This window comes from Centruroides vittatus, unplaced genomic scaffold, assembly GCF_030686945.1.
Source record: "Centruroides vittatus isolate TY-2023 unplaced genomic scaffold, ASM3068694v2 contig_5, whole genome shotgun sequence".
NCBI lineage: Eukaryota > Metazoa > Arthropoda > Arachnida > Scorpiones > Buthidae > Centruroides > Centruroides vittatus.
Genome location: NW_027122286.1, coordinates 3,138,189 through 3,154,731, shown reverse-complemented (window position 1 = coordinate 3,154,731; position 16,543 = coordinate 3,138,189). Strand labels below are relative to the sequence as shown.

Below are 16,543 nucleotides of genomic sequence, written 5' to 3'. Positions count from 1 at the left end.
ACTATTGATTTTGTTGCAGTGAGAAAAAAAGATGGAGAAAGAGCAAAAAATTTCTATATTAACAGAACCACTTTGACTTGAAAAATAAAGCAAAATACAATTTATATTTTTATAATTTTGTGGTGACTCTTTGTTCAAAAATGAAAAAAATCATTGTAAAAACAAAAAAATTGTGATGCAATACTTGTAAGTAATGAAATTCGTTTACTTTTTTTAATATATACAATTTTTCTTGCTTTATATTTGTTTATTTTGATATATAAATTATTCAAGATGAAATTAATATTTCTAAAAAATATATATCTATCATAATCTTTGCAATTTTAAAACACGAGCAAAATATATGCCTAGCAATAACTCATATAATGTTTTTAATTAAGTTAGTATATTTATAACCTAATTAATTCAGAGCTTAAAAGGAAAAAAATATATTAAAATCTGAATAAATTTTAATTGAATTAATTGAAATGTGTATTAATATAAACATATATATTAAGGATATTATAAAATAGTTGAAGAGAAGGGAAAGAAATTAAATTGAATAAAATATTTTAAGATTAAAAACAAAACAGGAAAAATGTTTAATAGTTATTTTTTCATCTTTGAATAATTATGAATAAATTTAATTATATTTAAAATAAATTTCAATTGTTTATAAATATTTAAAAAACAAAAATATATATTGTATATATAATTAATTTTAATGGAGATAAATTTTTTAGGAATTTTTAAGAATGAATTTCAATTTCACAATGATAGTTTATCTTCAGTTTTGAAATCAAATTGCTGGATTGTTTTTAAGAATAATGACTAATCTAAATTTTAATTTTAAATGTATGTAACTTTTTTATTAAATGTTTTAGTTTGTTTTTATGGTTTGTAGATTTAATTTTACTTAATTAAAAATAAAACTAAAATAAAGCAAACAAAACAAGACAAACAGAACAAACAAAAAAATTTTGGTACAAACATTTAATGTTACAAATAAACAAGTTTTTTTATAACAAAAGATATTCGGAATGTATTTTTGCAAAACAGAACACAAGATTTCAGCATAATAAGATCATAAGGTAATTCCATATCTACGAAAGTCACGGATGACATACTCACCCAAGGGTTCTTTAGGATGAAGGTGATGCTTTGGAGGTTCGTGTTGGCCACCTGACTTCTGACCCACAAAAGAGGATTCCATCCACACCATTTTAGATCTCTGAGGAGAAGTGTCAGGAGTCTGCTGCTGTGTGTCTTGTGCTTCGTGCTGACTGGCACCCCATGATAACTCACTATTGTAAACACTTTGTATGTAAGAATACCTGTCCCTACAGAAAGCAAGAGGTCTCTCGTGTATGTCGTGATGGCCAGCTATTTCGGACACATTTGCAAAGAATGTGCCATTAGCTGGATATGAATCGTGTCTTCTATCACCCCCGTCTGAACTTTCCAGACGAGGGGAAGTAGGACTATACCTAGCATAAAGAGGACTGTGAGGCGCCGGGGAAAGAGAACCACTACCCGGACTCTGAGCCGCAGCAGCTGCGGCCCTCCAACCCAAATACGGTTGTCGGAAAGAGCGGTAAGCATTCCAAGAAGGTTGACTACTCGCTGTGGTAGACGGTACACTACCGGTCGATAATCTGCTACTGCTCCACCGGCTCAGACCATAATGAAAAGTGCCCTGCTCCCTCGGCGACAGAGAGCAGGAACTTCCAGTGGGTAGACTTTCTCTGGAGGAGCGTAACGAAGCAACATTCCTCCAATCAGTAGAATATTTTCTGGGAGTTCCTACAGTCAAACTAGAAACAGAAGGAGTTCTGGAACCAGAGGCTTTCCAACCATGTCTGTCAGACTCTTTCTTCAGCAAAAAACCTTCTTTTGGCTTCCTGCTCCATTCAGATTGCTTGTACCAGTCAGGCACAGTCAGATTCTGCAGTGATCTTTCTATTCTCAGCTCCCTTTCAGATTTAACTCTATTAGAAAGGGTATTCTCTGGTGCCAGAACTGCAGCCCTGTTATCATCTTCAAGTAAGAAATCCATACTCCTCGCCCTGGTACCATCTTCAATTGCAGGGGGTTGAGGGCTCGGACTGTCTAAGGCTAGCATGCTGATAGCTTTGTGTTTGGTATTAGAATCAATATTAGTCTCACTCACTTCTCTACTCACCAGTGTATCTAGATCAGTTTCAAGATAAGTATTAGTCTCTGGGATTCGATTCCTCTTCTGCCGATGCAGGTAATCGGTATACGAACTCCAAACGATGTCACCAGTGCAACGACGATACGGACTAGCGTTGGTTTTCGGTTGCGTTGCCGCATCACAGCTTTCGCATCGATCGACAAATTTCCGCACAGGCGCCGTTACGAAACCTGCCAGATCGGGTGTGCTCGATGCCAATCTGGCTCTGTCCTTCTTGGTTTCCTCACGGAATGTCTCGAAGCGTTTATCGTTACGAGGTTGCTGCCCGACGTTCAAGTTTTCGAAAAATTCCCTCCTGGCGTTGGTCAACTTGACTCGGCTGGAAATAGGTAAAGGTGGTTTGCTAGTTACCCTAAAGACTGTTGGCCTTACGGCCGCAGTCGGCTTGTTTTCTTGCATTCCGATCTTCTGTAACCCGTAGTGACCTTTTGCCTCGAATTTCGCCGCTTTTTCGATAACGCTAGCGGCCGAAACACATAGACGTCTATGACGCGCCAAGTCCCGTTCAGGTTTCGTCTGTCGAGTCTTGTTCAAGTAGTCGCGTATTCGCTCGTTGACACTTTTACCAAAGAGTGCTGCGAGCGGAGGACCCACTTTAGTAAGATCGGGCGTACTTCTGGCCCCGGCGTAAGTTAAAACGCCCGCTAACGCCCGACTGAACCTTGACCCGTCTTCCGACGTCGACAGGGTGCGTGTGATGTCGGGGGTAGAACGTGCCACACGATCGTCGTATCGCTGCTCATCGTTTTCGGTGTTGTCGTGTCGATTTCCTAACCAGGATCGGGTGTCGAAGTTGTAAATTGACGAGGTAGCTTCGCCCACAATCGGTGATTCAGCGTTTGTTACCCAAGTACGATCGTGTGCATAATGTTGTGGAGGCACACCCCCCAAAGGTTGGTTTTCCTCGGATAGGTTGAGATTCTCTTTGACAGATGGCGCCACTAGCCCACCAAGAAGTTGAAGAGGTTGATTTCCGTCTTCACTTCCGCTACTTTCTTCCACGTATCCCGAATCGTCTAGGGCGTCGAGGGCCTCTGCTGTTAATCCTGATATTCTGGTTACACTTCTCGGAACGAGGTCGTCTTCATTTTTGTTTGACTTGTCAACGTATAACTTTTCATTGTCTGAACAGTGAAATTCTTCAGTGTTCTGGTTTTCCCATTCTGATTCTGGCTCTTTCCCTCCAGGATCCGGGATTGGATTTCTGCCATAACACGTTATATCCAATATATCTGCTTTGAATTCGTTATTTATCGTGTTTAATTCCTTAGAATCATCTTTTAAATCTATAATTTCAGAATTTGATTCTTCATCTTCACTGTCAAATAAATTTTCGCAATGAAAAGACTCCTTATGATTCAAATTTGCACTATCTAAAGAGTTAAACACATTTTCGTAATAATTATCTGCTTTATCTGCTGAATTTTCGCTTACACTTTCGACATTTTCATCCTGAATTTCAGGATTTAAACATACAAATCCGTTATCTAAACCAGGATCCATTTGACTATCGTCCACTTCTCTCCTTTCTAGATTTAAAATTTGATAATCTTCATTCTTTGATTCAAAATCATCATTAGAAAATATATTCTCAAATTGATAAAAATCTTTAAACAAATCTTTAGTTTCTTTCGAACTTAAATCGTTGAAAGAATCCTGAGTTTTATCCTGTGAATAGGAGAGATTCGAAAATGCTATTTCATCTATCAAGTGGTTCACATGTGAATCCGGAGGATATATAGAGTCATCTTTTTTACTTAAACCACCATTCATAATTGAAAACGAATCATTATTAAATTCCTTAAACAAATCCTGAAATTCTAAAATTGCAGGATTGATTATGGGTTCATTATCTTCGATCGTTTTTGTTGGCATGAAAACTATGTTATCCAATTTGGATTCTAATAAAGATTCGTCTGAAATTGTTAAAATTTCCTTACCGTTTTCAGTTCCATTAAAATCTTCGTGAAATTTCTCAAATTTTAAGTTAAAAATGTCTTCAGAAGCATTAGCGATCTGTAGCGATTCCATGGATGCTTGTATCCTTGGTTCTGGTTTTGGTGTATTATCAATTAACTTAAACGAATCTATAAACTGACAAGATTGAGGATTTTCCCACACATTTTCATTGTCACTTTTTTCATTAAATTCTCCTAAATTTGATTTATCTGCCTCTAAATCGGTTAAATTATCTGAATCCAACGCTGTAGTTTTTATACTAATGGAAGAATCATTAATTTTTGTTGAATCTTCAGGAACATAATTTGTGTTATTCTCGTGTTTGTGGTTCTCAAACGTGAACAGATCGTGAAAAACATCCAAAGGAACTTCGATTTTATCGCATTCATTACTTGAATTATTAAAAGTAGACTCATCGGATTTAAACTCTGATTCGATTGTATTGATATTATTAAAGTTACATTTAGGATCCTCAAAACTGGATGTTTCAATTTCCTGTTTCTGTTTATAGTTTTGATATGACACACCGAAAGACGTGCTGATCTCGTCGGGAGTTGAATCCACTGTGAATCCTATTTGTGGCTCTTCTGGTGATTTATTTGCAATAAACCTTTCACAATTGGACGAGGAACCATCTAGAAGTTGTGTTTCTTCATTATAACTAAGTGTAAAAGTTCTAGAATCGGTTTGAAATGGGTTAAGAGTCTGTTTTTCGGCACTACACAAGTCAGATGCGTCCGTATTGCGCTTTAGTTGGTAGGTTGAATCGAAGTTGGTATACCAAAACTCACTATTGCTTGGACTGGATAAGGGAGTGCCAAACATACAGAATTCGTTGGTGACTTCAGAAATATTGAGTACGTCTTTGACCGTATTAACTATAGCAGCGGGCGTATCCATAAAACGATCGGCCATTTTGCTCTGCGCCTCCTTATCAGCGCAACTCTCTAATATCTCGTGGCAAACACTGTCTATCCAACGATCAATCCACTCTTCGACCTTTGAACCCTGGCAGGACGGCGGAACTAATAGATCTTCATCCGTGCGAACGGATTGCACACCTACCTCGTCGGCCTTCGATCCAACTTCCACAACAGTAATACGATCGTCTTCGGAGGCCGAATCGTCATCCCATGAACCCCATCCCAACGATTCTTCTTCGCTAATACTTTTTAGATCGTCCGAATTTTCCTCAACGATCGTCTCCAGGTACATTTGCCCGTTTTGTAACAAATCGGGGCGATTGTTCTGTACGTAAAGTAAGAGTAAATGCTCGTCGGACTTGTCCACAGCGGTGTGAACGAACGCATCACCCGAGTTGGCAACACTCTCCCAGTTGAATAAGTCCTCCGGAGTTACGCCGCACCTATCCCACGGGACGGACATGACTGTACTGACGAACTCACCTTCCCCGTTTGTGCGCCAGGTAGCACATGGTTGGGCGCACTCGACGTGGCAGTAACAGATGGTCGACCACCTGTCTATCCCGTCCAGTTTCCGGTGTTTTCAATGGCGAGATCCAATTGGAAAAGTGTCTTTGTGACGTCACACCGGTAGTGTCATTGACTGGCGACGTCACAATAGGATTTTTCTCTCCCTACTCTTTATATTTTATTTTTCAGTTTTTTAAATGGAGCTGTAACTAGGATGAGCTTCCGAAATCGTTACATTTAAAATGCCTGAAATTCTGCGAAAAGTCAGTTTGAAGTTTAAATAAATCCGTATTAAATTCGTCAGAAATGGGAGTGAATTGCGTATTTAGGGTTGAGATCTTAAGAAGGATAACGTAACGAGGAACTTGAAAGATTAAGTGAGGCATAAAATAACAAAAAAAGCAAATAAATAAATAAAAGAAGAATTGACTGCAGTTAAAGGTTCTAAATTATCCAAATTTTGAAAGAGGAAACTCAATTATTATTAATTTAAAAAGTACGGGTCGTATTTTTTAAAAATTCAAGAATGTAGTCGAACAAAGTGCGGTAACTTTATCACATTTATTCTAAGAAACAATTCCTTATGAATTTAAATTAACTCCAAAGTCTTCGATAATAATAATCCATCAGAAAAATAAATAAAATTTCCCACCAAAAAAATACCCTTGTACCTTTAAAAAATCCTCTAAACCTCCATTAAAGCTATATTGAATAAATAAAATTAATTTTTATAGAACCAGTTCTATATGCGAAAATGGTCCAGTTTCGATCTTAATTATAACAAAAGTTCAATTTGTATTAATTAAAATGAATTGCGTTACGGATGGACGGTTTGTTAATTAAATAAGTAAACGAAAAACTAAAATGAGTTTTTTTAGAAGATAGGAAATTCCTAATTTTCTTGATTTTTAAATTAATTTTTATGATGTTTATATATCAGATGTACTTTGTAAGTACGAACGTGTCAAAGTAACGCTTACGTTTATGGGTTTACAAGAATTTTGATAAGAAAATTAAATTTTTAAATGATATATTCGTTCGATATCGTGTAACTTTATAAAGAATTAAAGATATTTAACCTTGAAAAACAATGGTTAAAGGAAAAATCCCATTGTAAATAATGTAATTTTATAAACAAAGGAATTTTTATTGCTAGATACACGTTGCAGCTGTACATATATCTCATAAAGTAATTTTTTTTAATCTACTTCTTCAAATATTCATTATATAAGTGTACTTTTCTCTTCAATTATTCGATAAAAATCATAAAATTTGATGATTATAGAGCTCCTTACGCACGGTACTTGTACAAAATTAATTTTTTAGTAATCTAGTCGAAGGATGAAGTGCTGTCGATCGTTCGTGTCTTTCTGACTTTTTAATGAGATCTTCCAATTGCTTAGTTATGGTTAATTCGCAGGTGTTTTTCTATTGACATCTGTTGTTGTTGTTTCCGTTGTCTCGTATGCTCAAACGTGAGGGGGAAAAAAAATACTCGAGTAGAAGTTTCTTTTCTTCTCTTTGTTGTAGCTCTATTATCTTGTAAACTATAAATCTGCTAGATAGATTTTTCTAGAATATTTTCGGCCCTTAACCTGAAGCTTAGTAAGATAGACTGTCCCTAAAAGTTGTAAGATATTATTTTGTGCCTTCTGTATGCTTCATTAGAAAGTTGAGTATGTAAATGACACAAGATGCTTATAAACGATCTGTATGTCTTATAATAATTTAATATTTTATAAATGGCTTATGATCATAGACCATTCATAGCACATCTTATATGTAATCTGTAATGCTTTATGACATGTTATGAATGGTGTATAATGCCTAAGGCTAAGACATCTAGGCAATAAAAATCATATGTTACATAAGTGATAACTTGTATGATTTTTATAACTATGTGATTTTAGTGCCTAGATGTAGTAGCTCTAATGATGTCTTATATTCAGTCTATGATGTGTTATAAGAGGTTTATGTTATGCTATGAATTATCTATAAAGTTATGTGTAGCTGTAGCATGTGATGTTTTATGCATGGTCTATGATATGAGTGGTTTATGATGTGCTATGAATGACCTTATATTTTACGGTCTATGATATCTTCAATGGTGTTATGATGTGCTATGAATTGTGTATGATATTTTGTGTGTAGTCTGCGGTGTTTTTTGAATAGTCTATAACTCTATACGTTAGGAGTGGTTTGTGATATGCTATGAATAATGTATCAGACTTATTTATGATATAGTCTATCACGGGTTATCTATGTTGTAAATGTCTATGATGTGCCATGATTGATTTTATTATGTTGCTAAAACAAACAACTATTTTTCAAGATTATTTTTCTGTTAAAATACATCTGGGACATTTCGATTATTTGTGTGTTAACATAAATTATCTTTATTTTAGAAGATATAGAACTTCTTGTAAAGAATTCCTTGTAAAGGAGCTCCATTTCACGGATTTTAATTTTCTTTAATTTACGAAAGTCATTGATTTGTTTATCGAATGCGAATAAACGATAATTTAGAAAAATGGAAATATGTTTGTTGCATTTTTTAAACTAAATACTCGAGAAGAAAAAGAGAGATCCATAAATCTCTTCACGCTTCAAAGGGAAGAGCAACATTAATGTGAATTTAATGTGAGCGTGACTAGTGAAAGTGTCTTTCCATGTCTATTACTTCATAAATTTATTTATGGAAATTTAAAAATTCCGAAGTCTTCCGTGACTTATATAACGTAAGAAATGCGCTAACAAAACCCCTAGTTAAATGGTCAGAAATTGGGTGGATCCCCTTCACTTACTTTGAATTCTGCTGAGTTGCGTTAGAATAGGGTCAGTCAATTGTTTTATTTTATTAATTTTAGCATATTTTCTACGTTATTTAATACAGGAAATATTATTAAATCCTGCAGAACAAGTTTAAGAGTTCAATCATATTTTGTTTTATTCTTTATTTAGGAAAAGTTGAAGTGTTACTTTTGAAGCAAGGGCGCTTGCAGGATTTTCTCTAAAGAGGAAAAAATATATAAGATTTAGATCAAATAAACAACCAGTTGAGTCTGTAAAATTATGTTCCTTAAACAGATTTAAAACTAAGTACCCTAACAAACGTGGTCATCCAAAAAGTACAGCACCTGCAAAATGGCTTGAAGGAGAACTACAGGGGTCATCTCGTCATGCGCAGACTGTTGTTACTTCAATACAGAAACTATTAAAATAAAGACTATATAAATTTCTATTAGAAGAAACAAAAGAAAAAACTAAGAATAAACAAATTTCAGGAAGGGCAATAAATAGTCATTAATTATCCACCTGCTTTTGAAGACGATTCCAAGATGTTTGTTGTAAGCTACTTGGCCCACCGACCTTGATATCTTCATTGTAAAGGACAAGGTTAAGGATTTTTATTAAATTCCTAGTATGTCTATGTCTTCCTTATTTTTTTCCTGTTTAAACTTTGTTTTCTTTTATCATTTCTTCCTGAAACTTTGTTTCTTGTTACTTTCATTCCAATTTCCATTTGTTTTTTTTTTCTTTTTTCTTAATTCCCTCAAGTGAATTCGTATTTTTCCGATATCAGAACCTATTTAAATTTAAAAAAAAAAAAAAAAATCACAGTTTCCTTCTCGACATATCCCTTCGTGCTGACTCATTAAATTACAAAACTAGAAAACTAGTTTTACTATTTTAGATGTTACATCATTAGTAAACATTTATGTGAGGGCACTTAAACTCGATGGATATTTTTATGTTAAGCCATTTATCGAGTGCATAAATGAACCTAGTTATAATTATAGACCACTCAATCCTTAAAAAGTCAAGTGTACGTGTACAGTACATGTTTTAACTAAACAGTTTGCTGTTTCACGATTTCGCTTCTTGAACACGAATGGGTTAATCTCTTACCTTGCAATGTGAGTTTTATAAATCCAGAAAGGTACTAGAACATCTGATTAACCTTAAATCCTTGAAGAGAATCTTAAATTTTCCAGAAAGATGACTAACTTCACGCTATCCAATGCAAAATAACGAGGAAATAGTTCATGGTCAGATTAGTCAAATGTTGTAATTTCCACAATTTTAGAAGTTATTGAGGAAATTGTTTAATTTTTATTGTTTAAATGCTTAAAAAAGTAAAAAAAAAAAAAAAAGAGAAGAGTGAATGCACCTCTTTTGTTAGTTTACGTTACAAAATAAGCGCATATCCTGTTCGAAAACACGTGAATAAATGAAAGAAGAGAAGCGAGAGAGGGTGGATAAAACAAAAAAATGTAGTCGTGCAAGTTACCGAAAGTTGTATAGGGAGTGAAGAATCACGCTTTGGAATAACAGTCTTCCCACAATGTCCAGGAAACAACGGGGTCATGCACGATCTTCCGTTATAGAAACCATTTCCCACACTTTGCTTGTGTTTCTCCCCCTGTTTACTCTGTTGTAGTGGTACAATATGAGTTCCGATGCTCCCCGATTACTAAACTGTTATTCACTTGTTAAAACATTGAATATACTCGATTTAGAACTCGAACATATTCGTGAGAGTAAAGATTGTACTATATTTCTCCCCTTTTTCCTTATTCATTGAACAAAATCAGTTTCGTTACGGGATTTCCAGACAGTTTTATTATTAAAACAGCGTGAAAATATTCTTTTAAAAGATGTATTTATATACAGAGAGCTACGGAGAGACAAACGGGACATTTGTCTTAATCCCGTGGACCGAATAAACTGATAGACCTTCACGTAACAATAGACTCTTGTTACAGTTCCTTGACATTCAAGGTCATTTGGCTTGTTCCAATTAATGCCCATTGTCTTGGGTCATACTTGGTCATTTGTCAAATGCTAACGAACTACTTAGTGAACAATTTTGTTTAATTATTTTGTCAAACAAATGATTAATACTCTCTTCGAGATCATAATAAGAAAAGTATACCGTGTATCTACTTTAGTACATCCAATCAGTCCACGTTTTTCCTTAAATTTGGTTTGTAAGTCTTGTATAGGACTTAAATCTTAACAATTTTGTTTTATTTTAAATTCTTCATGGCAATATTTTTCTTACATGGCATTTCCAACATTGTTTTTCCCCCTAGAAATATTTTATCTTCGTAAAATCCTAAATTTAAGATAAATTTTAAGCTGTATGGATAATTTATGGTCACTTTTACTATATGGGTGTATTAAAGATTACTTAATACATTCATACAGTGAAAGTGAACCTAAATTATATTTATAACATCAAATATCAATAAAAAAATCAGAAATTGAAACATTTTCATGCGGTTTTTTTACATGTAAAGCATTTTCAATACGAATTGAGAACCACGATGATGAAAGAATTATTAGTGTAAAAACTGAAAATTTATGATTCACATGCAAAAAATCGCATTAAAATATCTCAATTCCTGATTTTTGTATTGTTTTCTGAAGCTGTAAATCATGGCCATTCTGCATAAAAATGTTTAATATCTGTAGTATTTATGAATACAAATATCACTAATAAAGACTTTATTTAGTTTTACTAGGGTTTATAAAATTCGAAATTTGACATTTTTCGTTAAAAAATAATGATAATAAATTCACTTGCAATTCCTACTATGAAGATCTCTTGTAGAAAACTTCAATTTACAATTTATGATAATTTTAGATTTAATTATTAATTTTAGACTTTACATTTTAATTGTTTTTTTTAATTATAAGGAATTATTATTTTAAATAATAATTGTTTCGATTGAGGATTTGGCCTGTGATTTTTATCAATTTCAAAAATTTGTTATTTAAATCCGTTAAATTAACCGTTATAATTATACCTTTTTGTGCTAAATTTGGATATTTTTTATTAAATAAAATAGACATTAAGGTTATTAGGTCAAAAAAATTACCAAAATAATAAAATCTTATTGATTTTTTCAGAGAAATCTAATTTTTTAATGTAATTTTTTTTTACTCGAAAACATCCTTTATCTTAGTTTATTTATGAGAAAGGTTAAGCTGACATGTGTTAGTAGTTAAATTTTGCTTCATTTTCAATAAAAATACATTTTTAGAACAAACAAACAAAAAAAAAAAGACTTTTGAAGTGAATAAATCAGTTTAAAAAATGAAATTTTTGCTAGAGTAGAGGAAAATGCTGGGTTCCTCCTGGATGCGGCTGAGTGTTCTTGTTCTTGTTCATCCTTCTATAACTATTGCTCATCAAATAAAAATGTTTTGAACAAGTTTTGGAAACTGTCAAATCTATTGCTTCTCTGAAATCCAGATTCATTTCTATAAAATTATTCATTCAGTTCAATTTCCTTTCACATTAACCTACATATATATAGGACTATATGCGTGTTGGAATCTAATTTCGTGAAGTTTTTGGGTCTCCATGTTAAATTTTCTACAACAAATATACAGAAAAGAAAAATGATTTGCATATAGTTTTAAAGGTTTTATTTTAATTATTTTCTTTGTTTAACGATTTTAGTTTATCACAATTCGAACTTTGTCTAAAGACTTTGCCTTATTTAATGAGTAAATCCATTCAACAGGCCCATTCATTAATATATTTAACCTTTAGTAATTTGAATAATAATAGAATTCTATATGATAAAATAATTTATAAATATGCAAATTATTAATTTGCATATTCATGCGAGCTCTTGAAGTTTAATGATCATGCTCCGGTAATTGTATACTTAATAATAATAATTTGATGCTTTAAGCGTGTGCCAAAGATAAAATAAAACGTTTAAGAGTTTATGTGAAAAATCGATTAAATTTACTTTTAAATTCAATTTTTAATTATATTTTTTACCTGTTAATAAATTTGGAGAATGCTTATTTTGTAGTAAAAATGGCCATAAAGTGTTAAAAATAGTGATACAACAAAAATAATTAATTGAAAAATTGGATCGTTTTCAAATATTATTTAATAATATAAAATTTTTAAAAATGAGAAAAGTCTTTTAAAATGTTTAAAAAAGTCACCTTTATTTAATCTGTATATGTCAAAATTAAAGCTTTAGCAAGAGCATTTTCTAGCTGTAAATTACATGAACTTTTAGGAGACAATTATAATTTTTCCTATATTCTAATTTAGGAGAGAATATAGTATATAGGATATGTGTGTGTATGTAGAAGATAGACGTCCTGTAAAGGAGACAAATATAAATTCTTTATACAAATCTTTAAATCTGTACTTCCTTCTTTTCTATATCTCTTTCCTGTAAAGGAGAGGAATATAAGAAAAAAGGAAGTTTATAGAAAAAGGAGAATTATATAAGAAATAATAACTCTCGTACACTTTATAACTCTTATAATCCTCCTGTATGTGTTAAAGATATGACTTTATAAAGTACATATAGGAGAAAATTATAATTTCTTCAAAACTCTCCTGTGCAGAAAAATACAGAAAAACTTGTTGCCTGTATAACTGTTTCTTAATTGATAACAGTACAATTATTATATAATTAACAAACTATATAATTCTGTAAACTATATTGTGGTGCAATATACAGGAGACATATAGGTAAAGTTTCGTGGTTAGAGCATAAGTGACCGGAATTTATGGATACAGATTGAAGATTGTGGGGATCCAATTAGGGGATTCTATTCTTCGAAGAATAGAAGTTTATTGAGAAGATTTTCTCAATCGATTCCACTCGAGATACAATTGATAGAGGATGGAAAGGATTCAGTGCATGACGGACACACTTGATTCATATAACACTAGAATATATATATACTTTTTTTATAATAGAAATGAGTTATTTATACCAAATCATTTTGTTATACCTAATAAGTCATTGACATCCCGCAATTAATTTGAATAGAATTTTTCAGTTATCTCCTTACTATTTTGTATCTCCTTCTCTAGCAAATTATATTTATTAATAACTAGTGAATATAAATAAATATTCGAATATCCTAAATATAATTTAGCATAGTTAATTTAATTTTTTAAAATAATTTGCTATTTATTTGAGTTTTTAAACTGTGGTCTATAGAAAAATGTAGAATTTTAATTAGCTTATTGATTTTAAAAAATGATTTAATTTTGTCAATACTTTTATAAATTTTAAACTATTGGACATTAAAAAACACCCAAACTGTCTGTAAAATATCCAATTTTTACTAAAATTAAACTCTTTTAAAGTTAATTTAAATGTTATTCGGTAAAAGAAACTATTTTTAAAAAGGATTTTAACTCTTAAACGTATTAATTAATCATAAAATTAAGCTATTTTGATAAATTAATTTATAAACTTTGATTTTAAAGCCATTTATAAACAATTTTCTATTAATAAATAATAGCGAAAATAATCAAACACTTCAAAACTTTTAACGTTATTCAATTAAAAATATTTATTAAAATTTTTTAATTAATTCAAATTCATATCTTTAAATCAGTTTTAAATAATAATTAAAGATTTTATCACATACAAAAAATCAACAGCAATTGTGTTTTCGTGTTCTAACTTATTAACATTGGCGTGGACCAGGTGATAGTGACAACTGATGGCACATAAAGATTAAATACATTAAAAAATAAAATAAAATATAACTCATTTTATCATCCATCAGGGAGGATTATTTTCATTAGAACAGAAGCCTTTTTTTTATAGAAACACTTCCTCTAGAACAGTTTATAAACGGTTCTTTGTCAGGAGTAAGTTCAAAAGGGGGCGATTTCGTCATTAATATTTTAAAAACACAAATTCCGGTTTTGTGTATTAAGAAACAAAACAGCAAACACCTAGATTAAATAAAACTGGTTATGAGAATCTTTGTAAAAATTCTAGTGTTATATATATTTATTCAAAGTCTAGTCATAAGTTTGAAACTGGTTATGCTGCTATCTTGTACTTTGAATATTATTTAAAAATGTGAGTAGGCAATAAGCGTTTTAAGGTAAACATAGCGATGTTTATCTTAATTTAAAGATAGGTTTAAGGTACTTTTTGTTATTTAAACGTAGCTACAAAATTTGAAAAAATCTTAAAGTAAGTAGAAGATGTTTTAAAATTTAAATTATATTTAGTTCAAGACATCTTTCTATTTACCTGAAGCTTCTTTAGATAGTTCAAGATATTTTAGAGGTATTTTTATTTAAATTAGTGCTATAAAGTACAAGATAGCTTGTCTTATATTTACCCATCATAATCTAAATTAAATTACCTTTAAATTACAGTAAAACTAAATTACAAAGTTCAATAGTTTAAACTAACTACAGAGTGTATATAAAGAATCTTGTAGATAATTCAGTTGCAAGGTACTTTATATATCTTTTTAAATTGTACTAAAATAAAGATACTTTATAATTAACTTTTAAAAATGTAATAGCTAAAAGATAGCTTAATATTATTATAAAGTTATATTAGGTATCATGTGTTTAATTTAAACTACAAGGCACTAAACTTTAAATTAACTGTGTCTAAATTATAGTTTTCATAATTTAAACAATTTTTTTTTCCTTATAAAACTAATTTAAGGTAATCATTAATTTAATGATACCTACAAGATATCTTGAGATGTTACTTCTTAAAAATTTCTTAAGAAGAAACATATGTCAAGAACGTAGTTCTAATTATCTGAAGATTCTCAATAGAATTTAATGTACTTTGTAACTGTCTTTACATTTTTAACAAGTATATCTACAAGATAGCATCCTTTAGCTATTTCAAGAAGGTTTAAGTTGAATAAAAGCTCAAATATATTGATAATTAGTGAAATAGAGGCGAACGTAAACATATATCTAACAATTTAGAAAGTTAAAAGATATAATTAAAATTCGACAAAAAAAAAGGCATATTCATAACTGAACACGTCTAACTACTAATAATTTAATTACATAAAAAGTAATTTTAATTTTAAAAAAATTGAGTTTTTAGTTAATTGTTTAATTGTACTATTAAGGTAACAATCGGTTATAACCGAAATTTCTAGAGCAGAAAATTTGCTAATGCTTAGTTAATATATTAAAATTTATGGGAATATTTTCTTTGATGTCGTATAACAAAGAATATTTTCTCAGAGTTATGTTCATGTTAATAATAATGATAATAGAAAAAAGAAGAGCATTTTTGTCAGTCTTCTCCATTAACGGGGTATTTTGTCACGCCAGGCCATTTCTTTAGCTTAGCAAAAACAAGGTCGTTTGTCTGTCCATTTTCAAATATTTGAATCAAACCAGGAAGTTGTTTGCTCTTGGTCAATCTTTGGGTTCAATGGAAGACATCTTTGTATCATTCTAGTTTTTTCCCCTCTCAATGTTGATAATATAATCTAATCAAAAATCATTCATCCGTGTTTAATGTCTGACAAGTTAATATATTTTTTAACATTACGATTCTACATTAAGAATTTCATGTTAAAAAACTGGGAAAACATTTTAAATTTTATCCATATTTTACATTATTTTAAAAAAATAAATATTTTAAAACATTTTAAGCATGTTTAATAATTAAGAATATAAATGTATTTAAATACATTTATATTCTTAATTATTAAACATTCTTAAATATTCAGTCGTTATATTTATAATGTTAATTGGAGCTATTTTATATATAGTATACTCTTGACATAATGGTCGCCCGATATAGCAAACTTAATATAGCAAACAATTTTGTTGATTCTTACTTTTCTTTATAAGTATAACAAACTCTTAATATAGTGAATGATTTGGCTCAACCCTTTGAGAGTTCACTATTATAGAGAGTCTACTGTAAATATTTTACTCGCTAAACATTATAAAAATAAATATATGTAAAATTATTTTATATTCTTTAATTAATATAATAAAATCATTAATCAGCTTATAATTACGAAATTTATTATAAATTCTTAAGTTATAAATTAATTTCATAGATTTATGAGTTATGTTTATGCTGTTTTGGCACAGAACCAGTTCTGTTTTCAACATAATTCAACTTTTTCATATTATTTGTGACCTTTTACTTGTTTGTATTTG

General features: G+C 30.9%; 1 protein-coding gene across 3 annotated transcripts in view; it reads right to left on the bottom strand.

Annotated features, from left to right (window-relative positions):
- The window catches only part of LOC136978223 (uncharacterized), a 39,971-nt gene extending 34,325 nt beyond the window's left edge, over positions 1-5,646 (bottom strand). The window contains exon 1 of one of the 3 annotated variants that reach the window (XM_067273881.1): positions 1,111-5,646. In XM_067273881.1, coding sequence (XP_067129982.1) covers positions 1,111-5,539 — 4,429 coding nt within the window. In that variant the 5' untranslated portion in view covers positions 5,540-5,646. The remainder of the gene's footprint in view (positions 1-1,110) is intronic. The other 2 variants (XM_067273882.1, XM_067273883.1) reach the window with 2 other exon arrangements.
- Positions 5,647-16,543: the final 10,897 nt, after the last annotated feature.